General features: G+C 39.3%; 3 protein-coding genes across 3 annotated transcripts; 2 read left to right on the forward strand and 1 right to left on the reverse strand.

Moving 5' to 3' along the window:
• Positions 1 to 3,111: 3,111 nt before the first annotated feature.
• LOC111781294 (uncharacterized) lies at positions 3,112 to 6,184 on the forward strand. The gene has a single exon (XM_023661805.2). The coding sequence runs from the start codon at positions 3,737 to 3,739 to the stop codon at positions 5,930 to 5,932; it is 2,196 nt and encodes a 731-aa protein (XP_023517573.2). The 5' UTR covers positions 3,112 to 3,736; the 3' UTR covers positions 5,933 to 6,184.
• Positions 6,185 to 8,628: 2,444 nt separating this feature from the next.
• Positions 8,629 to 12,576, forward strand: LOC111781920 (uncharacterized). Its single transcript, XM_023662653.2, has 5 exons — positions 8,629 to 9,143; positions 10,661 to 10,773; positions 10,851 to 11,222; positions 11,315 to 12,008; positions 12,098 to 12,576. Exons 1-5 carry the CDS (start codon positions 8,918 to 8,920, stop codon positions 12,169 to 12,171), a joined length of 1,479 nt encoding a protein of 492 aa, XP_023518421.2. The 5' UTR covers positions 8,629 to 8,917; the 3' UTR covers positions 12,172 to 12,576.
• Positions 12,577 to 16,558: 3,982 nt separating this feature from the next.
• LOC111781212 (phosphatidylinositol 4-kinase gamma 8) lies at positions 16,559 to 20,798 on the reverse strand. Its single transcript, XM_023661687.2, has 4 exons — positions 20,370 to 20,798; positions 19,592 to 19,634; positions 19,398 to 19,510; positions 16,559 to 18,639 (listed from the first exon to the last, which is right to left on the reverse strand). The coding sequence occupies exon 4, from the start codon at positions 18,588 to 18,590 to the stop codon at positions 16,947 to 16,949; it is 1,644 nt and encodes a 547-aa protein (XP_023517455.2). The 5' UTR covers positions 18,591 to 18,639; positions 19,398 to 19,510; positions 19,592 to 19,634; positions 20,370 to 20,798; the 3' UTR covers positions 16,559 to 16,946.
• Positions 20,799 to 23,260: the final 2,462 nt, after the last annotated feature.

Consider the following 23,260-nt stretch of genomic DNA (forward strand, 5'->3'; position numbering starts at 1 on the left):
AAGCCACAACAAAATGGAGTTGCTGAGAGAATGAACCAGACATTAATAGAGAAGGTTCGATGCATATTGTCTCAAGCAGGATTGAGTAAGGCATTTTGGGCTGAGGCTCTCAGTTATGCAGTTCACTTGGTGAATCGTTTACCTGTTTCTGGAAACGGTGGGAGAACTCCGCTTGAGGTATGGTCAGGTAGTCCTGTTAGTGATTATGATAAATTGCATGTGTTTGGGTGTCCTGCTTATTATCATGTGACAAACTCAAAACTGGATCCTAGAGCAAAAAAAGCCAAGTTTATGGGCTTTAGCAAAGGTGTGAAGGGCTATAGGTTATGGTGTCCAGAAACAAGTAAAATTGTTAATAGTCGAGATGTGACATTCGATGAGTCTGGAATGTTTTTGCAGAAAATTGAAAATAATGACGAGGCATTGAAGCAGGTGGAGAAGGTGGTGTTCTCTCCTGATGTGGTTGCTCCTACCGAAGAACCTATTGATCAGGTAAATAATAACTTTGATGTCTTAGAACAAAAAGAGCAAAGTCTTGAGGAGCAAAGCCTTGTGAATGAAAGAGTGGAGGAACCTGAGTCAATCGCCAAGAATAGACCACGAAGGGTAATTCGAAAACCTGCAAGGTTTGATGATACGATAGCATATGCTTTCTCTTTGATTGATGGAGTTCCTAACAGCTACAAAGATGCTATTCAGAGCCCGGATAGCTTACACTGGCAAGAGGCTGTGAATCAGGAGATAGCATCATTGGAGATAAATCAAACTTGGGATTTGGTACCACTTCCAAAAGGTAAGAAGGAAATTGGTTGTAAATGGGTTTTTGCAAAAAAGGAAGACTCTTCTGGTATACGTTATAAGGCTCGACTTGTGGCTAAAGGTTACGCACAAAAGGAAGGTATTGATTACAATGAAATTTTCTCACCTGTGGTAAAACATTCTTCCATTCGAATTTTGTTGGCTTTGGTTGCTCAATTTAATCTTGAGCTTGCACAACTTGATGTAAAAACTGCTTTTTTGCATGGAGATTTGGAAGAAGAAATATATATGGCGCAACCAGTTGGTTTCCAAGTAGTTGGACAACAACATTTAGTATGCAGATTGAAGAAATCTTTGTATGGGCTGAAGCAATCCCCTCGCCAATGGTATAAAAGGTTTGATCATTTCATGGTAGAGCATATGTATACTCATAGTCAATTTGACCATTGTGTGTATTATCGGTGTCTCGATGATGGATCGTTTATCTATTTGCTCTTATATGTTGATGATATGTTAATTGCTTCAAAGAGACAGATGGAGATTGATAAGCTCAAAGATGAGCTTTCTAAAACATTTGAAATGAAAGACTTAGGCAATGCAAAGAAAATACTTGGAATGGAGATAGAGCGAGATCGGAAAAAAGGTACAGTCTGGTTGACTCAGTCTCAATATCTACGCAAGGTATTGTCAAGATTTAGTTTGAATAATTCAACCAAACCCGTTAGTACTCCACTTGCTCCTCATTTCAAGCTTAGTGCTTCCATGTGTCCAAGTTCTGATGATGACAAAAGGTATATGGAGAACATTCCTTATACAAATGCTGTTGGTGCGTTGATGTATGCTATGGTGTGTACTCGACCTGATCTTTCACACGCAGTAAGCATGGTGAGTCGTTATATGCATAATCCTGGTAAAGAGCATTGGCAGGCTGTAAAATGGATTCTTAGGTACATTCTTGGCACTATTGATGTTGGTATTAAGTTTCAAAAACAAGAAATGTTTAAGCTTGACAATCGTGTAGCTGGTTATGTGGATTCTGATTATGCTGGTGATTTGGATAAGCGACGATCTACTACGGGTTATTTATTTACTATGGCTGGTGGACCTGTTTGTTGGCGTTCAACATTGCAGTCTACTGTTGCATTGTCTACCACTGAAGCAGAGTATATGGCAGTAACAGAAGCTTTTAAAGAAGCTATTTGGATGCATGGTTTGATCAATGACTTGGGTATTTTGCAGGAACATATAGATGTATTTTGTGATAGCCAGAGCGCTATTTGCTTGTCAAAAAATCAAGTCCATCATGCTCGTACAAAACACATTGATGTCCGTTTTCACTTTATTCGAGAAATTATTAGCAAAGGGGATATTCGGTTATTAAAAATTGGAACAGCTGATAACCCTGCTGATATGTTGACAAAGGTTATCACTCGTGAAAAGTTCTGGCATTGTTTAGATTTCATCAACGTCGGAAGGGAGTAGTGTGTTGACATGGTAGCAACCAAATTAGCTATAACTTGGAGATCTTATGACAAGGTGGAGATTGTTGAACACTGTCATAAGCCCTATTCTCTAGGACCAAGACCTATTCTCAAGGTCTTTTTTTGGCTTGTTAGTTTATCTTTAGGTTTAACAGAAGGCTATATAATGCCATTCTTTCTGCTGTTGAAATCATCAAGTTTTGAGTGTCATATTGTATGTCTTGAATAACTTTGGTGTTGTGAGTACATTTGTTCCGCTTTCGGCGCACAACACTAAAAAGGTTCAAATCTCCCCCACAAAAGAGAGAAAGATAGGCCATACCTTGCTCAACCCAACAAGAAAGCTTTTACAGTTTACACGAGAAAGGCTCCACCTGCAATGGATAAAACTCAAAAGGAATAATTAGGAAAAGTAGGTTAAATGTCAAAGCAATTCTACTTCTAAAAAGAAGAGCATGAAAAATAACAAAAAAAAGTTGAAGCGTAAGCTTTAGCCGACCCAAATCTTTCAGAATCATTTACAATATTTTATCTTTGGGAGTTGTTTGGTCTCTTTCAATGGCATGTTCTCCTTCAAACTTCTGTCAACGCCTGAAACTAATTCAAAAAATTTCACCGGTTTTTCCCAACTTTCACCACTCAAAAGAACAGAAAAAGAAGAAGATCTTGTCCTACCGAAGCCTATCCGTACGTTGGACTCCCGAAACAAACCAGCCAAACAGAAATATTGTAACAACTCAAACTCACCGCTAGCATATATTGTCTGTTTTGACCTTTTATGTATCGCCGTCAGCCTCACGGTTTTAAAATGCATTTGTTTAGGGAGAGGTTTCTACACCCTTATAAGGAATGCTTCGTTCCCCTTTCCAACCGATGGGGGACTTGCTGGCACATCGCTCAATGTCAGGCTCTGATATCATTTGTAATAGCCTAAACTCACTACTAGCAAATATTGTCTACTTTTGCCTGTTATGTATCGCCACCAGCCTCACGGTTTTAAGACGCGTCTACTAGGGAGGGTTTTCCACACTCTTATAAGGAATGATTTGTTCTCTTCTCCAACCGAGGTGGGATGTTGATTTTTCTAGGACTTTGACTTCTTCCAATAAGCCTTGATCAATAAGATAAATAGCTTGTAGAATCCAATGTCCAGATTCTTTAATCTTCATAAGTCCAAAACAGCTACCACAAGATGTTGAATTTAATGGTTAAAATGTCAAAATGTTTTTAAAAGTCAGGCTACTAAAGGGTAAGAAATAGAAGACTCCTTCGAACTTCCCTTCAATTATTAAAGCTATGAAGTGACCAGTATTGTAATTGGCCCACGTTGACTATCCATAAAAGGGGAAAATGTTCATCATAACCGGCACTGAACCAGACAATGGAAAGACATAAAGGATTGACACAGAAACCACCTCTTCAATAAGAGCAGAAATTGGATAAAATTGATCAGATCAGATACACAAGCGGAAAAGGAAGCTCAAAAAGAGAGAAACATGGGAGTGGTTGGTTGCAGCAACGATGGATACCTGAATGATGCCAAGTTCAGCGAGCCCATGCCATGGATTGGCATCTACATAGCCACAGCCTCTTTGGTCTGCCTCTTAGCAATGGCTGCCGATCTTGTCCACGGCTTCCGCCACAGAAAATTCTGGTTCCCTTGTAAGTTCTTCACTCTTAACTCTACTTCTCTAACCCTGATAGCTGTGGCCATCAAACTCTCTGTGGATCTGAACACCTCCATGCCTGGCAGAGAGGATCAGCTTGCAAAGCTAAGTAGTGCTGTGTTGATGTGCACTATCATGGCTAATTGTATGCCTTCTCTTGGATCTATGGAGAATCAAGAAATCTTTATGAACATTATGGCTCTGGGGATTCTTGTTATTACCCTCATCATAAACGCCTGTATGGAGATGGGAACTGGAGTGATCTATGGTTATATGAAAGAGCATGTTTCCATTCTAATCTTGATGCTTGTTTTGCTTGGCATCTTGAGTTTTTCTGCTTTAGTTGTTCCATCAACAAAAAGCTACCTGGAAATGAAGTATAGCCTAAGACATGAATTAGCATCAAAAGAGTGCAAAGCAAATGAAAAAGAAGGCAAAATAGCAGTTGAAAGACTCAAAGAGGGTATGATAAAGTATTGGATGATGGCTCAAACCTGCAGCCCACAGTTTGTGATGGGTCGGTCCGCTACATGTACTGCTTCTGGGGCAATCTGTCTTCTTAGTGCTGGAATTTTAGCAGAGGCCATTCTTACATCTTACTTAACGAAGAAATCCTTTAAGTTCTGCAATGGCCAGTCGGATTATAAATGGTCAATCAGTTTTATCCTCGTGATACAGTGTGTTGCAGTGGTAGTAGGGACTATTGCCCCAGCAATCAGATGGTTTGCAGCCATAAAATTCAGGTGTCCAAAGCTGGGAAAAGAGGGCTACAAGAAGGAATTCACATTAGAAAACTATTGGATCCAATATCTGGTAGAGATGAAGCAGTGTCCATTAAACATCAAAGTTAAAAACAGAAGATGTAGAAAGCTTGTTCATAGTGCAAAAAACAAATTTCTGGACGGATGTATTATCCTACAAACAACCATAGTGTTCACAAGCAAAGTAATTCGACTCATATCCATTTTCCTTGTCAGAGGAATCTTCTCATTCTGTGATTGTTTCAAAAGTTTGAAAAACAAGTTATGTTTTAAAGACACAATTTCTATGAACAGTTCTGAGTCAGAGGTAGATACTGATTCAAAGATGGATCTCAGTCGTTTTGTTCTGTATCTTGAAGGTGAAGATGATCTAGTTCATCTCATGATCGCAAACAATTATCATGCCACACATCACTGGATTCAGAAAGGGCAGAAGAAAAAACCTAAGATTCTCATTCACCTGCTGGAAGGAACTATCATGTCACGAGGTTTCAAGGGAGTGGCAGAGTTCGACAATCTTCAAGTTCCATGTCTAGATTCCCAACAGCCCCAAAACTGCTGGATGCTCCCTGTGGTGACATTAACAGTCATAGCAACTTCTCTTCCAAACATGAATCGTAGATTAATCAAACACTTGTTACGCGCAGTAAACGAAGGTCTCAAATACATACGACTCATCGAAGATCACCTCGACACCAAAGGGGATTTCATAAACCTAAAGAAAGCAGGCGAAATCGTTTGGCTAGGGATCGATCTACACCATAAATGGCTGGACATAGACATCCACAAAATTTCACATCAAAAAGAAAGTCCAAAGGAAGTTCTCGAACAGCTTTCAAATTGTGCAAAGAAAATCTACTCGGCAGAGAAGAAGACAAATCAACATCTATGCTTGAAGCTAAGTCCTTCAAAATGGCCGATCAAGGTACTGGCTGCGAACTGTATGTACAGAATAAGTGAATCGATGCTACTAAAATATGAAAAGAAATACGGGCACTCAAGTGAGCAATTGTTCACAGAAATCGAAGCCATTATCGGTGCCATTATGGGAGCGTGTCTGACAAACTTGGAGAAAGTGATATCAACAAAGTGTTCGAACAGTGCGATTGAAAAACGAGAGAAGAGTGTGAGAAAAGCAGCTTACATTCTTGGGAAAACGGGGAACATTTTGAAACTGGTTGAGAAGACGAAGCTTCCTGCGCTTGATCCGCATCAAATGGAGAGCATTGAAGAATGGCGATTGTTCTACAAGCTAGAGATCTAGCTCTGCTGAAAGGTGAAGCTGCCATAACAATCTTGTTTGAATTAGTTCCAAATGTAAACCAAAATGTTCATACTATAAATGCAAAAGGTTGAGACATTTTTAGATCAACATACCTACAAAATTTGGTTGTTTCTCTTCTCCATATAGATCAAATGTAACCATCCGAGCTTCAAATATGACTACTAATTTACTTTTTCTAAATTTAAGCCTTAAGCTTCAAAGAATTGATGTGTTTTGGTTGATTGAGTTTAATCGATCTCTTTTATATGACATGTATATGCAAGGGCTTTACCTTTCGGGCTTTCTCTCAAAGCTTTAAAACGCGTCACCCTTATCTTATGAATGGTGGTTTATTCTCCTCCCCAACTAAGGTGGGACATCACAATCCACCCCCCTTCGAGGCCCAGTGTCCTCGCTAGCACTCTTTCCTTCCTCCAATCGATGTGGGACCGCCCCCAAATCCACCCCCTTTGGGGCCCAGCGTCTTTACTGACATACCGCCTCGTGTCTACCCCCCTTCGGGGAACAGCGAGAAGGCTGGCACATCGTCCGGTGTTTGGCTCTAATACCATTTGTAACGGCCCAGATCCACCGCTGGCAGATATTGTCCTATTTGGGCTTCCATTTCGGGCTTCCCCTCTAGGTTTTAACGCGTCTGCTAGGGGAAGGTTTCCACACCCTTCTAAATGGCGGTTTGTTCTCCTCCCCAACTAATGTGGGACATCACATGAGGTCTCACAAAATTCACTAACGGTCGTACATTTTCAACCGTGCAACGTCGTTATCTTAACACGCTCACGACAAATTTCAGGGAAAACTGAAGTCCCATATTCATTTTTCGCCCCGCCTTTGTGGCTTTGTCGAACCTTAGATGGGGTTTATCTTCTTCAACCAAATACAACTTGTGGCGGAATCTAAGTTTATTCACCTAAATACGTCTGTACATGCACGTTCAATCTTCTATGACCCAACTGACTTGCATCTACACGAGGCCAAGTCATTCGACTCGATCTTGCCTCTAGTCCTTTCAAATTTTCAATGATTAAAGTTATGAAGGGACTATGTCTACCCAACCTGCCTTACACTCGAACCTGCTATTCTTTTTCGTGCCATGACCGTTGTGGTTCTTACCGTCTCCCTAATGATAGCCTTGTAGTTCCTTTTCATGTGGCCCTTTCTTCATAGCATGACACCTTGTCACGTGGTTCACTTGAACATTTTTACTCATCTGAGTTAGCCTATTTGGGAGTAGATAATCCCTTCATGAGTCGCCTGATGTTTACCTAGGTAAGTCTCCTACTAGCCTAACGCGTGTGGAACTAGAGTTCAACTCTTAGTCATCTAGATAATCTATTCGAGGGTAGGTTCCTATAATCGTAGAGTGACCATCACTTGTAAGTGTTAACTTTGATAATCGCTCAAGATTCTAGTGTTCTAGTTCAATATAGGCGGTGCATTCTAGTTCAGTCTACTGATTTTCTAGGTGTACCTAGGTCTAGACTTTTGATCCATCGCTCAAGATCCTAGTGTGCTCGATCTACTGAAAATTTTCTAACCTAAGTCAACATGTAAATTGCTCTAGCTTGAACGGAAAGTATAGAGAACAACATAAGTCTCAAAATATCGATTTAGGGACTTTTTGGTAATTATTCAAACATGCATAACTCAACAAAATTGCCCTACTTGAGTCCTAACAAGTATATTTCTTTTCTAGCTTGACAGAAAGCATAAAAATCAACGTGCATCTCTGAATTCCATTATAGGGACATTTTCATATTTTTTTCCATAATATACATCGTATTCTTATCCATATTTGCCCATTTAAGTCTTAATGGCACGTCTTAACGATCCTTACAAGTATTACTAGTCTAAAATTTTTTTTGAAATTTCTGTGGTAGGTCTTAAGTAAAATTAGGGTTAGATTCAAAATTGGGACAGAAAATAGTAAAATGGAGGTTGGTCAGCCTGGTCAGGTTACTTACTCCTCACTTTTAAGAGTACTCCTCACTTCTAAGAGTGAAAACCATCCACAAAAACTAACACAAATCCTTTCAACATAAGGAAGTTGCACCTTATTGTTATGAGCATTGACTTTGATGTGGTCTCATTTCATTTATACATCCCTCGTTTACTCGGGTGTCACATTTACACCTGCGCGTCATGCACTCGCACATGCCTGGAAGGCTACCCACGTGTGGTACCATGAGCTCAGGAGAGGAGAAGTCGTGCTGGTTGGGTGACCCATGGCATGTCTTGACATGGTCACATTATCCATGAAAACTATTATCATATGGCCCGACATTCCCTGGGATATGGTCACGTTATCCATAAAAACTATCATCATAAACCAATGCTGGTCTTTTCAAGATGCATAGGTATTGATTCTTTTTGGAATGAAGAGTATAGTTGGTAACATTTTTGTTAAGAAATCAAATTAGAAAATATTGTTACAACTAACTAAGAAACTAAGCCATAAAGTCCTCAACTTTCAATTTGAAAAAACAAATGAATTTGAAAAGAATTTGAAAAGAATTTGAAAAGAATTAAAAAGAGATGGGTGGTAAGTGAGCAGTCCACCATCGGAAAGGCCCCAAAAGGCGTAGAGTTTGTCATTTGCAGTTCTCTTACTGTTCAAGTTACTACTCATTTTCAATCCAAACCCTAACCCACAAAACATCCATAAAACTAATATATTTTTAAATCTTCAACTTGAATTTCAATGACCCACATGAGGAAACCAGTTAGAAACCCCCAAGTAAAGTAGAAATTTCAATCCCCAAGCAATTCTGTGGCGATTCCTCTCCTTTTTTTGACATTAACACCTTTCATATTCATCGCAATCTTATTATTACACACACCCACATTCAAATTTCACTTCCCCACTTCTTGTTCTCACTCTCACACCCAATAATGGGCGCACCCAACTCATCCCCAGCGGAGCAGAGCCGGAATGGCCCTTGACCCACTTCCCCACCATTCTTCCCGATGGGGAAAAACGACGGAGAACACCCACCGCCCTCCGCCGTCGGTTCCGCTCCGTCCCAAGGCCGATGCTGTTTTGGGTGTGTTTCAATTCGAAGGCTCATTGGCTTCAGATGCGTCTTCATTCTGCTTTTGTCCGTCGCCTTGTTCGTTTCTGCTGTTTTTTGGCTGCCCCCTTTTCTCCATTATTCAGATCAAAAGGATCTGGGTCTTAATTCCTCGTATCGAGGTGGGGTTCTTCGTCGATTCTGAAATCTTTTAGGGTTTTGATTGTTCGTCGATGGGTAACTAGATCTGGGAATTGCTCTGAGAATCTGGCTTTGATTTTTCTAATTTTGTGGCTTGTTTCTTGCTTATTGTCTGTTGTTCTGTGATGATTGAGGAAAATGAGGCTATTTAAGCGAATGAGATTGGTTTGTTTGATGGATTTGGGCTAATTTTGATCTGGAATTTGATGAGTTTTTTACGGCGCTCCTCTCGGTGCGCTGCTAGAGTATTGCCATTTGAATCGTTTGGTTTGTTTTGGTAGAGGGGAAATTAATTGTAGCTTTGAGTAGCGATTGAGCCCTGATTTTCACCCCTTCCTTATTAAACATTGGGTAGCTCATTGAAGGTTGCTGTAGGGTTGTTCTAGATTCAGTTCATTACATGCCTTCATCATTGGCAATAAATTTTACTTACAAAAGAATATAGAGGCCTGGATTGCTTGCTTCAACTAAATTTTGCTAGTTGAGTTGTTCATGACAACTCATTGCTAGGATAGAAAAGATCTAACGTTCAAAACTCGAATCAATTGACCTTTATCGCATCACTTTGTCAAAAAAATCGATTTAATTTCGATCCCATGTCTCACTAATTGGATGCAAGTACTTTTATCCACCTCTACTCATGGATAATGCTCAGATGTTTAGTTTTAAAGCTCAATGTTTGTAATTTGAAGTGGATCATCCGTTTTACAAACCGAAGTTTCGAGTTGCTTGTGATTTTTCACTTCTCTGTGGATAGATGGTTAGGTTGGTCGAGCCATAGGGTTAAAAGGACGTTTGATAATGATAATTTTGGGAGTGTTTTGAGTTCAAGGAAGTTCTGGATTTGGTTTAGTTCTTAGCTTTTCATTGCAGCTCCTTGTCCAAACACTTCCGTTATTCAAGAGCCTTGTCGTAATCATTTCGTATATAACGATTCACAAGTGTTTTTGGTTTTTTTCGAATGATCTCTACCACTTGTTAACTTGTACATATCAATTTAAAATTGAGTACGAGTTATGTGACTACGTTCGTAAACTAGTGTTTTAGTTTATTTCAGCAGGTTCGTATAAATGGAGTGATTTGATTTCCATCTCCGTAGCGTTGGATATTACCCAGTATTCATGTGTCGAAGTAAGGTTTTGACTCCACAGTTCTAGACTGTTGCAAACGGAGTACTTTGAGGTCAGTGGAAACCGCCGATGCAACAGTTTCTTAACTAGAACGGGAGGTGATCGTGTTTTTGTTGGCGTATTGTTGTTTTGACTATAATAGTTGCAAAAGTAGTGTGTGAACTTCTTAAAATTGTTTAGATTCACAAAACTGTCTTATATAGGCATAGTTAGAGCTGCTGCAATTGAAATAGTAGTTCCTTAACTCTATCGTTCTATCTCGAAAACTCGACATATTATGGGTTGCAGCTAAAATTTATATCGTCGATGAAGAAAGTGTGACAAATATGGCTCTTTACAGTATCTCTTATGTTAATTTTTGTTTCCAGGTCATGATATAGTAGCAACGTTCGTTGTTGAGAGACCAGTTTCTTTGCTGCAAGACAATATCGAGCGACTCCGGACCGACATTTTTGAAGAGTTCCCTATACCTTCTATCAAAGTATCTACTCTTTTTCATTCTCACTGATTGTGCCTCTATATCTTAATGTGTTTTGATCCTATGCTCTTCTAAATCAGGTGGATATACTATCTTTAAACTCGTTATCAGGATCAAACCGTACAAAAGTTGTATTCGGCATTGATCCAGATACGGATGATCCCGAAATCCCGTCAACTTATCTGAGTTTAATCAGGTCGACCTGTGCAAGTCTAGTAACAAATCAGTCGTTCCTCCGCATTACTAAATCCATGTTTGGTGAGGCGTTTTCGTTTGAAGTACTGAAATTCCCCGGAGGAATAACGATAATCCCGCCTCAGAGTGCATTTCTTTTGCAGAAAGTGCAAATTCTTTTCAACTTTACATTGAACTTCTCTATTCATCAGATTCAAGTACATTTCAGTGAACTGACAAGCCAACTGGATGCGGGATTACGACTAGCTCCCTACGAGGTTTCGTGTTGAATTATCTTTTACTTTTATTGTAAAAGTTAGCAAATGTCTTGCTGCTCGAGTTTGATCTAGTTGTGTTGTTCTAAATGCAGATTTTGTATATTAAACTGTGGAATGCGGAAGGGTCGACTGTGACTGCCCCGACGATTGTCCAGTCATCTGTTCTTCTAGAAGTTGGAAATACGCCATCGATGCAACGGTTGAAGCAGCTAGCTCAGACCATCTCTGTTTCTAATTCTAGCAACCTCGGCCTGAATAATACCGAGTTTGGAAAAGTGAAGCAAGTTCGCCTTTCCTCGATTCTTAAACACTCGCTCAATGGTATGGATGGGAAAGGCCCCATAAGGTCACCTTCTCCAGCTCCTACACCACAGCCCCATAACTTCCATCATCCACCGTCTCACCACCATCATGCTCCTCTAACGCCTGTAATTTCACCTGCCCCTGCGCCTGAGACCGGTGCACCGGAATATGGGTTGCCTGCCCCTAAAAGTGCAGCATCACCTAAGCGAAGTTACGAGGCAAAGCCTCCTGGTTGTCAATATAAGAGGAAATCTGGTAGGAAAGAGGGAAAACAACCTCATTTATCCCCGCTTGCATCGCCCAGCATATCTCCTGTTCATTCTGCTGCATCGCCATCACAACAACATCACGTCTCTCCAACTCAGGCATCGACTCCATTGCCGAGTGTCATTTACGCTCATGTTCAACCACCATCGAAAAGTGACTCCAACCACCCCGAAAAGTCCACGACGAGTCCATCCATTGTGCCATCTCCATCTCCATGTGAGTAACCAACCGATTCATACACTTCATTGAAGAATCCCATATTTTCCATTGCTAAACTTTTTCGACTGATTCGACTGATTTTGCAGCTAGCGCACATCATTGGTGTATGATTACTCGGTGGGGGTTCACACTGTCTCTAATTGTCGCATTCTACATGTAACATTGAGAAAGAAGACTAGCGGTTTTGTGATGAGCACGTGTCGATGACGTCGAGAGATGCTTAGAAGTGTGAGGAAAGGAAAGGAAAGCAAAGGAAAAGAGGCATTGGTTGTTGAATGAAAGTGTGTAAATATGATGTCTGATTAAGAAAGTTGTTGCAGGCAGATGCAGTTTCAGGTCAAAGCCCACAGAGGTGGCAGGCCTTCAGAAACTTGCATATTTTCCCACTGTTTTTGTGTATTATCTTATCATCTTCTTCTCCATAAAATGCAAAGAGAAAAAGAAAAAGAAGAACCAACATAGCAAATGCTTAACTTTTTTCTTTTACCTTCATTGTTTTTTCTCTCAACCCTTTTGTTTGTATGTATATATAAACAAACACATAAAACCGTCTATGCCTTTTGTGTGGGTCGGAACTATCTTGAAGGCACCCTTTTCCTTCGAGAATTTGTGGCATGTCACGTCCCGGTAAGGTTTTTATAAACTTGTGATCTTGACGTCTGCTTCCCTAGAGCCCTCGAGTTGAGTATGTCATCGAGTTTCCCTTTAAACAAGTTCACAATTTCTTTGTTCGATATCCGTATCACTATGATTACACCTTCGAGACTCGTAACTTTTGAATTCAATTACTAAAGGTTTTATTTTCAGAGATAGGTTTGTTTTGGATATTTGGACCTTTCTGAAATCTTGAGAGGGTGTGAGATCTTGCAGGTAACCTAGTAGCTAGCAAGTATACGAGATCACTCTCCCAGACTCGAAATGACTCAAAGGCCCTGCGGAAGAGTTTGTCACTTATCCTTTGATGATGATTAGAGCAGTAGATGTCATGCTATCCTAATATATTTAAGAGGTAGTACCTCAACCCAAAAGGTCGGTTATTCACTATTGTGTCGTAGCAAGCTGATTAAGTCAAAAAAGCATTTAAGATACTTCACCCCAAATCAAGATATGTCGTTTAGTAGACCTGGTGCTAGAAATTGGTGAACCTCCTCCAGACCCAGAGTGGATTGTGATGGACGAGAGAACTGCTCGAAACTTTGAGGCCATCTCAAAAGCTCAGATAGATGTATAATTAGGCCCAAAATTCCTAGAGCCTATAGAAAAACTCGTCGTAACCTACTAGAATTAGATACTATGAAAACATACATGTAGATTGCTCATTGAGTATATTTATACTCACCCCATTCTACATTTCTTTTTCAAGTCTTTGTAATTGCTGGTCGAGGTGGGGAACGTTCAGGAGGCGTGTGGTCAACAAAGAAGGTTGTCTCGAGGCATTAGTCCTATCGGTGTATTTTGGGTCTTTTTATATTTTGTTGGAATTTGTATCATGAACCCATTCCTCATTTGTAAAATTAACTGATCAACACCAACTTGTATCCGATTTCAATTTGTTTTTAAATATGGAGTAGTTAATTTTAAATGGTACATAGTACAAAATCTTTCTGTATTTTATACTTTTATTTTATTTTCTTTCTTCATCTATTTCGTCATAATCTAAAATTTGAAGCTTCGGAAATCGAATCCTAACAATATATTTATAAGCATTTAAAGCAACTTGCAAGTAATTCGACTAATGTTATGGCTTCGACTTACTTAGACTTTAATTTTTGAAAATTTAGTTTATAAATACTATTTTCATCTATAACTTTTTTTTTGTTTTGTTTTATTATCTAACTTTTACCTATGATTTTAAAGACCAAATCAAATATTTAATTAATAAGATGAAAATAATTGTGAAAATAGTAAAAATTTATATAAAAAAATAAAAAATTAAATGATTATCAAGCATCAAAAGATTTATATAAATGATTAAATCCTAAATAAATAGTTGAATTTAAAACCATTTATTTGTAGCATAGTTCTCCACAAACCTTCAAAATTTTAGTGATCAAAAGAAAAAAGGGATACAATCCGAAATCAAGAGAAGAACAAAAAGGAGCAGAATCAATTGATTGGCAAATACATAAAGCAAAAGTGTTTAGAGAAAAGACACTGAAAAATTAACAAAAACAATGCACGTGTGCTGTCAAAAGTAGTGGTTGCTGACTCTTTCCCAACCAAAAACGCTTTCTACAAATTCATTCATTCGTTCAGACTCTCTCTTAAACATGATTGATTTAGCAATTCAATCAAGAAGAAACCAAAACACTTCACCAGAACATTGAATCCATACTCCATGATTTTACAACAATTCATTCACTCGTTCTTGATTTTGATTTGAATTTGATATTTCCAATTAGTTTGCCCTAATATGCAACCAGATCATCCCCTAAACCCGTCGTGATTTTCAGAGCCGCCATTGGCGAACGAACAATAACAATTCATATCACAGACAGAAACAGAGAGAGAGAGAGAGAGAGAATTTTAACGTTACAAAGAATTTGCTGTTTCAATCCGCCACAGATTCCAGACCTTCTCTTCCTTCTCCAATTGCTTCTAGCAACGCATCGGTGACTTTGATTTCTTGTTCATCTTGTTCGCGCTGTACGGAATCTAATTTCTCCTCTTCTTCGTCTCCTCTTACTCCGCTCGCCAAATCGAGAACCGATCTCTGTTCTTTCTTCTTCTTCTTCTTCGTCGTCTCGGTTTCGTGTGCGATCGAGTTGAACGATCCGAATTTCGGAGTGATCTCCGCGGAGAACCCGCAGAATTTGGTGTCGAAAGTGAAGGCAAAGCTGGAGTTCGACGCTGACGTCAATTCGTCCAGATTCTCGAGCGCCGTCGGACAGTGCTTTCGGCGTTTAGGTTCTCGAAGCAAATCGGGATCCCCGATAGCAACATCACTGGAATCGGAGGCGGCTGTGACGGTAACGGCTACGGCAGGTGGTGCTAGAGGATGATCGGCGGGATCTGAATCGGCGGCAACGAAAGAGGAGCGGGAGAGAATTGAGAGTGATGGATTTTGGGCGAAAGTTTCTCGAGTTTGGGGCTCTGCCATTTTCTTTGCGAAGAGATACAAATTCTTTTTCGCTTATTTTTTTTTTTTCACACTTGGGAAAACTATTTAAGCATCTTCGATTTCAAATGACTGAAATACCCTCCATTTGATTATGAAATTTCATGTGAACCTCACTCCAGTGATCCCATAGTTTTGGCATGATTGAGATGTGTCCACGTGTCACACATCATTTAAACAAATTATTTAAGAAAATATCGTTATTTTTTTTTTTTTTAATTTGGTCACTCTATAGATTTATAAGATTAATAATAATAATAATAATAATAAATGAGATGAAATTAAAATATTTTTATTGAATACTTAATTTAGAATATATTTTATTGAATAATTGAATAACTGACTTCTTTTTATGTTTAGTGCCCACTACATGTAAAGTTCAAAGATTATAAAAATAATTAAAATAAAACATTGCGAGTTATAAATTCAACTAAAAAGTAAAACAAAGAAGAAAGAAAGAATAGGTAAAGTACGATATGTGAAGAGAGCACAGCGTCTCCTGTCGTCTCTAGAGCACAGCGTCTCTAGAGACCACAGCGTCTCTAGAGACCACAGCGTCTCCTGTCGTCTCTAGAGCACAGCGTCTCTAGAGACCACAGCGTCTCCTGTCGTCTCTAGAGCACAGCGTCTCTAGAGACCACAGCGTCTCCTGTCGTCTCTAGAGCACAGCGTCTCTAGAGACCACAGCGTCTCCTGTCGTCTCTAGAGCACAGCGTCTCTAGAGACCACAGCGTCTCCTGTCGTCTCTAGAGCACAGCGTCTCTAGAGACCACAGCGTCTCCTGTCGTCTCTAGAGCACAGCGTCTCTAGAGACCACAGTGTCTCTAGAGACCACAGCGTCTCCTGTCGTCTCTAGACCACAGCGTCTCTAGAGACCACAGCGTCTCCTGTCGTCTCTAGAGCACAGCGTCTCTAGAGACCACAGCGTCTCCTGTCGTCTCTAGAGCACAGCGTCTCTAGAGACCACAGCGTCTCCTGTCGTCTCTAGAGACCACAGCGTCTCCTGTCGTCTCTAGAGACCACAGCGTCTCCTGTCGTCTCTAGAGACCACAGCGTCTCCTGTCGTCTCTAGAGACCACAGCGTCTCCTGTCGTCTCTAGAGACCACAGCGTCTCCTGTCGTCTCTAGAGACCACAGCGTCTCCTGTCGTCTCTAGAGACCACAGCGTCTCCAGAGAGCACAGCGTCTCCAGAGAGCACAGCGTCTCCAGAGAGCACAGCGTCTCCAGAGAGCACAGCGTCTCCAGAGAGCACAGGAGTTACTCCGAAGAGTACAATACTCCTGCTGTGAGAGTCGGTCTATTGTACAAAAAAGGGTCGAAGAAAAGTACAATACTCCTGCTGTGAGAGTCGGTCTATTGTACAAAAAAGGGTCGAAGAAAATACATTGAGAAAAAACTGAGAGAGAGAGCGAGAGAGAGAGAGAGAGATAAAAAATGGGTACACATAGATATGTGTATAGATTATAAATTATATATAAGAAAGTGAATTATGGGATTACAAAGATATGTCTCTAGAGAGCACAGCGTCTCCAGGCCTTTGATTCGTGTCACAAGCAAAAGAAAATATGAGGAAATTTGTGTAAAGAAACGTTATACAAAGGAAAGGATGGCTTGCCTAACTCACCACTCACTTTTCCCCCTCTGCAACTATCGTCGTCTGTCGTCTCCGCCATCATCGTCATCGTCAACATCGTCGTCGTTCATCTATTCTATGATAAACAAAATATAAATATATTATACAGTTCCTTCTTCTCTAGTAACGAGGATGGGCAACCTGCTGCATTCCACCACATCCACATCCATATGATAAACAAAATCAGAACTTGCAAGAAGTTCCCATCCTCAGTAACTTCGAGCCTACGTGTCTCGTCTTGTCGAGTGCTTCTGGTAAGAGCTTCTCGAAACTAACCAAGAACATCTCCCACTCTTCCCAACTCATTTCTCCGAACATGATCGCCCCGCTCTCGCTGTGAAGATTCCGCACAGAGAAACTCTTGCTCTTGATCAAACTGGTGTGGTTACTAGTTTTCAGAAACATGTCATTGATGTGGTCATTGTGTGTGTTGAACAATGCTGTTGTTGTTGTTGTAGTAATAGTAGTAGTAGTAGTGTTTGATTGAGTTAGAGGACATGGGAGGTTAACTTCAGGAGTGTCTTGGCATTGGGGATAATAAAAATCCTCTTTGTTGTGACCATATTTGCGTTCGCTTTCGAATTGAAACATTACCGGGTCTTCGTTTTCGTGTTCGCCTGAACCGATAATTGGTACAAGGGCCACAGCTCGAGCACAAAGGTTCTCTAATGCACTCAAGTTTTCTTCGCCACAGCCGAATTCCCGGGTCATCATTTCGCCAATGTCAGCAAGACAAAGTCCAAAAGCTACAGCTTTTTTCAGAAAAATGGTACACAGAATGAGAATTCTAATGGAGGCCTCCCTTATACCAGGAAGCTCAGATCTCAAGAGTTGTGCATCTTTGAAGGGATCCAGATTGGCAATGTACTCAAGTTCAGTCTCAGAGAAAGGAACTGAGGCCTGAGGCCAGTGAAGCCATTCAAAATACGGATCATCGAGCCACTCGGGAAGGCAAAGTCCATGATCAATCGGCACGAGCTCGACCTCCCCAACACCACAATTCTCATGCCTTTGCTTCTTCTTCACAAGTAAATTGCCTGCATGCCTATCAATATTTAGGAGTCTGATATCAAAAATCCCAATGCGATGAACAGCAGCGACCGAGAAGCTAGACGGACCCAGCTCTCCAGCATCACAATCATGATCTACGTAACTCTGGAGTGATGCAATCTTGCACGGAGGAGGAGTTGTTGTTGGAGTCCCAAATGAATCATTAACATGGAATCCAACATGAGAAATTTCCACCAAAGCTGTTGGAGGAACACCGACGAAGCCACCATAGTCGAGCAGATAAGCTGCCAATTCACGAATCCCAGTTTCACCAATTCGAACCGAGCGTTTCAAACCCGGTTGACCCATCAACCTACCTACAAAACCTTTTGGATTATTACAGGCAAATGGTTCTTCGTCGATAGGCTTTGTCACAGCAATGTTAACCCCACTTTCATTACACAAGATATAGGCACCACCTAACCCACTCGACACCGGTACCGGATCCACACCACATGCCAAAGCGTTTGCAGCCTCTTCTATCACAGCATGTAGCCGTGCAGTACTACGGCCAACCACCATTTTTATTCTTGGTTTGTTCTCAACTTCTTCTACCAAAGATAGACACGGTGTCGAAAAGCTTCGGTGTATACAAGCAACTTCAAATGCTTCTCTCAACGAATTCACAAGATTGGTTCGGTCGATTTCACCATTGCTGTAGTGAAGATGACTATAAGATTGAAGCTTACATCTCTGAGACCGGCAGAATGGTTTAAATTCACGATGCTGATTAACCACAATGGCCATCTTGTTCATGCAGCTTACTGACAGTTGCATGCCAATGAATTCAAATATTATCACGGTTTTCCCTAAGGATCTGTCTTCCCTGTAATTAACATCACTCCCCCAATCAAACCATTTCCCATTTCCAATCGATATCTATTGGATTAGAAGAACAAATGAACGAACAACCATAGCAGCAAATCGATATCTATTCGATTAGAAGAAATGAACAACCATAGCAGCAAATCGATATCTATTCGATTAGAAGAAATGAACAACCATAGCAGCAAATCGATATCTATTCGATTAGAAGAAATGAACAACCATAGCAGCAAATCGATATCTATTCGATTAGAAGAAATGAACAACCATAGCAGCAAATCGATATCTATTCGATTAGAAGAAATGAACAACCATAGCAGCAAATCGATATCTATTCGATTAGAAGAAATGAACAACCATAGCAGCAAATCGATATCTATTCGATTAGAAGAAATGAACAACCATAGCAGCAAATCGATATCTATTCGATTAGAAGAAATGAACAACCATAGCAGCAAATCGATATCTATTCGATTAGAAGAAATGAACAACCATAGCAGCAAATCGATATCTATTCGATTAGAAGAAATGAACAACCATAGCAGCAAATCGATATCTATTCCATTATAGAAACAACCATAGCAGCAAATCGATATCTATTCAATTAGAACAAATGAACAACCATAGCAGCAAACCGATATCTATTCAATTAGAACAAATGAACAACCATAGCAGCAAACCAATATCTATTCCACTAGATCAAATGAACAACCATAGCAGCAAGATACAGAAAGGTGGATAGTTCTTAGATTTCATTACCCATTAAGGTCAGATTAAGTTGAAATATATCAGATGCAGCTTTGTACTTCAGCTTATGCATGATTAACAAATGCACGCCGTTTTCCACCCAATATTCTGGAATCCATCACAACCTGCAGAGAAGTTAGAATAAAAAAATCTGAATATCATGTTATGAAAATCAAGTAAATGATTGTTGAGTGTTAGTATCAAACCTATTAATCCCTCGCCCCTTTGCATTTAAATCACCAGAATGTTCTGAAACCAAAATAAAATAGCTCATCATATCATACTATGACTTAGATACAGTTAATAAGACTCAGATTTAACGCCATTTCTCAAGAATATCATTAAACATTGCACGTTCTATCTGCTTAATGCACATATTTTCCAGGCAACCAAACAGAACATAAGAGTTCTCATCTAGAACTCAATTCCAATAGAGAATACACTTGAATTTCAATCATTAATGAAAATCATCCATCAGACTTATGCACATTTTCTCAGGAACCAAACAGAAAATAAGCCGTTCTCCCTCTACAAACCCAGAAAAGATACACAAGTGAATGCCCATTAACCAAACAAGAACCAAAAAGACAAAAACAAGATCATAAGTACTAATTATTCGTGGGATTCATAGAAATTTTCCCAGGAACCAAACAGAAAATAAACCCTTCTCCCATCTACAAAACCCAGAAAAGATAAACAAGTGAGTACCCAATAACCAAACAAGAACCAAAAAGACAACAACAAGATCATATCTACTAATTATTCGTGGGATTCATAGAAATTTCCCAGGAACCAAACAGAAAATAAACCCTTCTCCCATCTACAAAACCCAGAAAAGATAAACAAGTGAGTACCCAATAACCAAACAAGAACCAAAAAGACAACAACAAGATCATATCTACTAATCATTCGTGGGATTCATAGAAATTTTCCCGGAAACCAAAAACAAGACAAAAACAAGAAGGATTGATGGAGGGAAATTACCCTGAACACTGATTAAGGCATTCAGGGAGACGAAAAGAAGAATGGGAGCGCGAGAGAAACCAGTTGGGTCACCGGCAAAATTGAGAAAGAGAGCCCTCCCGCTCCCCTTTGACCAGTATGAAAGAAGAAGAAATTCCTCAACCCCAATGCAGTGCCCAAAAAACCCACAGCCCCAACCCCTTTTTGAATCTCTATTTCACACACTGTTCCTCCCACGATCATCGCCTCCGTTTTAGCCATTTTCCATATTTGGGCGATTCAGACACCTTTTTTCCTTCTAAAACTAAAACTGTCTCTAACCAACTTCAAATATCAACGCACTCTTTCATACTTTTGCTTCTTCTTCTTCTTCATTTCTTCTCTCTCATCCGCTTCCCTCCCCCACGATCCGCTCTCCGCAGTTACAAATTCAAATGTTTTCTTTCTTTTTTGTTTTTTGTTTGTTTCAAATAAGTTTTTAACTCTAAAATAGTCCCGAGTTCTTAACTAAAAATCTATGAATTTGTTACCACACAAATTTGAAATTTGAAATTTGTATGATTCTATTAAACACTAAAGTATTTATCTAAACAAATCTTCAATAACATCTTTAAATTTAAAAAAAAAAATCTAAAAGTATCTTTACCTACCGAGTATCATGCTTCAAATTTTTTTTCTAAATTTTAAATGCAACATTATTGGAGATAATCTATAAAGCTCTATAAAGCGTCATAGTAAGTAAGATTTTTTTTAAACTTTCTTACAAAGGTAAAGAGCCGTAATTCTATTTTTAAAATTTCATGAGTGTTTTTTTTTTTAAATATAATTAATAACAAGAGTATATTTGAACTTTTTTTTTAAATCGAAAGTTATTATTGAAACCTTCCAAAGTTCAAGAGTTTTTTTTTTTTTTTTTTTTTTTTTTTTTTTTTTTTTTGTTAGGAATCACGACTCTCCACGATACAATAGTATGATATTGTTCACTTTGACCATAAGCTCTCATAGCTCTACTTTGGACTTGCCAAAAAGAGCTCGTACTAATGAAGATGTATTCCTTTACTTATACCAATGAAGTGAGTCCCGAGTCTCACATTGTCTAATTTAGGAAATGATCATGGGTTTATAAGAAAAGGAATACATCTCCATGGGCATGAGGCCTTCCGAAAAGCCTAATGGGTTTATAAGTAAAGGAATACATAGCTCTACTTTGGACTTGCCAAAAAGAGCTCGTACTAATGAAGATGTATTCCTTTACTTATACCAATGGAGTGAGTCCCGAGTCCCACATTGTCTAATTTAGGAAATGATCATGGGTTTATAAGAAAAGGAATACATCTCCATGGGTATGAGGCCTTCCGAGAAGCCTAATGGGTTTATAAGTAAAGGAATACATAGCTCTACTTTGGACTTGCCAAAAAGAGCTCGTACTAATGAAGATGTATTCCTTTACTTATACCAATGGAGTGAGTCCCGAGTCCCACGTTGTCTAATTTAGGAAATGATCATGGGTTTATAAGTAAAGGAATACATCTCCATGGGTATGAGGTACAAGTAAAGGAATACATCTCCATTGGTATCCATTGGTATGAGGCTCCATGGGTATGAGGTACAAGTAAAGGAATACATCTCCATGGGTATGAGGCCTTCTGGGAGGCCCGAATCAAAGCTTAGAAATATTATTAAATTTTTATTTTTGAGATAAAATACAAAGCTTAAAAATATTTTTATTAATTTAATCTAAACCATTCGAACTAGTAAATTTTGAGTCATCCCTAGAAGAATACTTTCATGTTTTCAATATTCCAAAGCCAATTCCATTTCAACTGCTTAGATGCCTCTAAAAACTTAGTAAACCTCCATTTCACCCAAGAAATTTAATAGAACTTATTAAACCATTAGTAACGTAAATAGTATCAATTTTTAGAGTCGTTATGTGTGTAGAAGCGAGTCAAGAGCCCATAACCTAACGGGGAGGGAATGATGGGCTACATAAGTAGTTGACTTGAGGAGCTATTACTATGTGTAGAACCAGGTTGAGAGCCCATAGACTAGCCTTGAGAGGGGACGAGGGACTACATAACTGGTTGTCTTTAAGAGATACTATTGTGCGTAGGTAGCGGCTGAGAGCCTGTAAACCAGCTATGAGAGAGGATGAAAGATTACATAAATAGTTTAGCTCATGATAGGTGTCATTATCATGTGTGGAAGCAGTCAAGGGTCTCCTAAACTAGACCCAAACTTAATAGAATCTACAGAAAAATATCGTGGTAACTTTCTAGGTTAAGGACGTGATGAGAGCTTACAAGTAGGTCATTTACTGAATATTTTTATACTCACCATTTTATCGCTTTTTTTCATGTGTTCGCAGACTGCCGATCGAGGTAAGGGAGCATTCAAGATCTATATTGTGATTGAGCGGTGTCGACTCAAAGTGTCAATCCACTATTTGTATTTTGGATCCTTTGTACTTTGTTTGTAATTCTATCCCAAAATCATTCCCCATTTATATTAAACTCGAACAACACGAACTTATAATTGAATTTTGTTTTGATTTAATTGTGGTATTGTTTAATTTAAATTTTAATGGAGTTACTAATATTTATATATTTTTTATTTTATTTGCTTTAAGCTTGTCTTTTTAGTCATGATTAGAGATTTTAAGTCTCGAAAATTGAATCGTTACATGCACCTTATGAGTATAAGTAATATTTTTAATTCTATTAAGTCCTCAGAATTGCTCTTATCTGGATGTGTTCTTGGTTCATTCATGTAATCCTTTACTCAAGTATTTCATAGCCACAATCTTCCACGTTGGTTCGTCTCCGATTCATATCTTACTGGGAGAGGTATCACTCTGATACCATTTGTAACGCCCCATGCCCAAAATTTGGATAAATATTCAAAATCCAAAT

The sequence above is a fragment of the Cucurbita pepo genome, chromosome 19, assembly GCF_057944985.1.
Source record: "Cucurbita pepo subsp. pepo isolate OVF chromosome 19, ASM5794498v1, whole genome shotgun sequence".
In the NCBI taxonomy this organism is placed as follows: Eukaryota; Viridiplantae; Streptophyta; class Magnoliopsida; order Cucurbitales; family Cucurbitaceae; genus Cucurbita; species Cucurbita pepo.

What these genes read in the sequence shown, in the direction of transcription:
- LOC111781294 (XM_023661805.2), top strand. Translation starts at nt 3,737, where the DNA reads ATGGGAGTGGTTGGTTGCAGCAACGATGGATACCTGAATGATGCCAAG.
- LOC111781920 (XM_023662653.2), top strand. Translation starts at nt 8,918, where the DNA reads ATGGGGAAAAACGACGGAGAACACCCACCGCCCTCCGCCGTCGGTTCC. An exon ending in TCTTAATTCCTCGTATCGAG is followed by an intron (nt 9,144 to 10,660) that starts GTGGGGTTCTTC and finishes TTTTGTTTCCAG; the next exon opens with GTCATGATATAGTAGCAACG. An exon ending in TCCCTATACCTTCTATCAAA is followed by an intron (nt 10,774 to 10,850) that starts GTATCTACTCTT and finishes CTTCTAAATCAG; the next exon opens with GTGGATATACTATCTTTAAA.
- LOC111781212 (XM_023661687.2), bottom strand. Translation starts at nt 18,590, where the DNA reads ATGCAACTGTCAGTAAGCTGCATGAACAAGATGGCCATTGTGGTTAAT.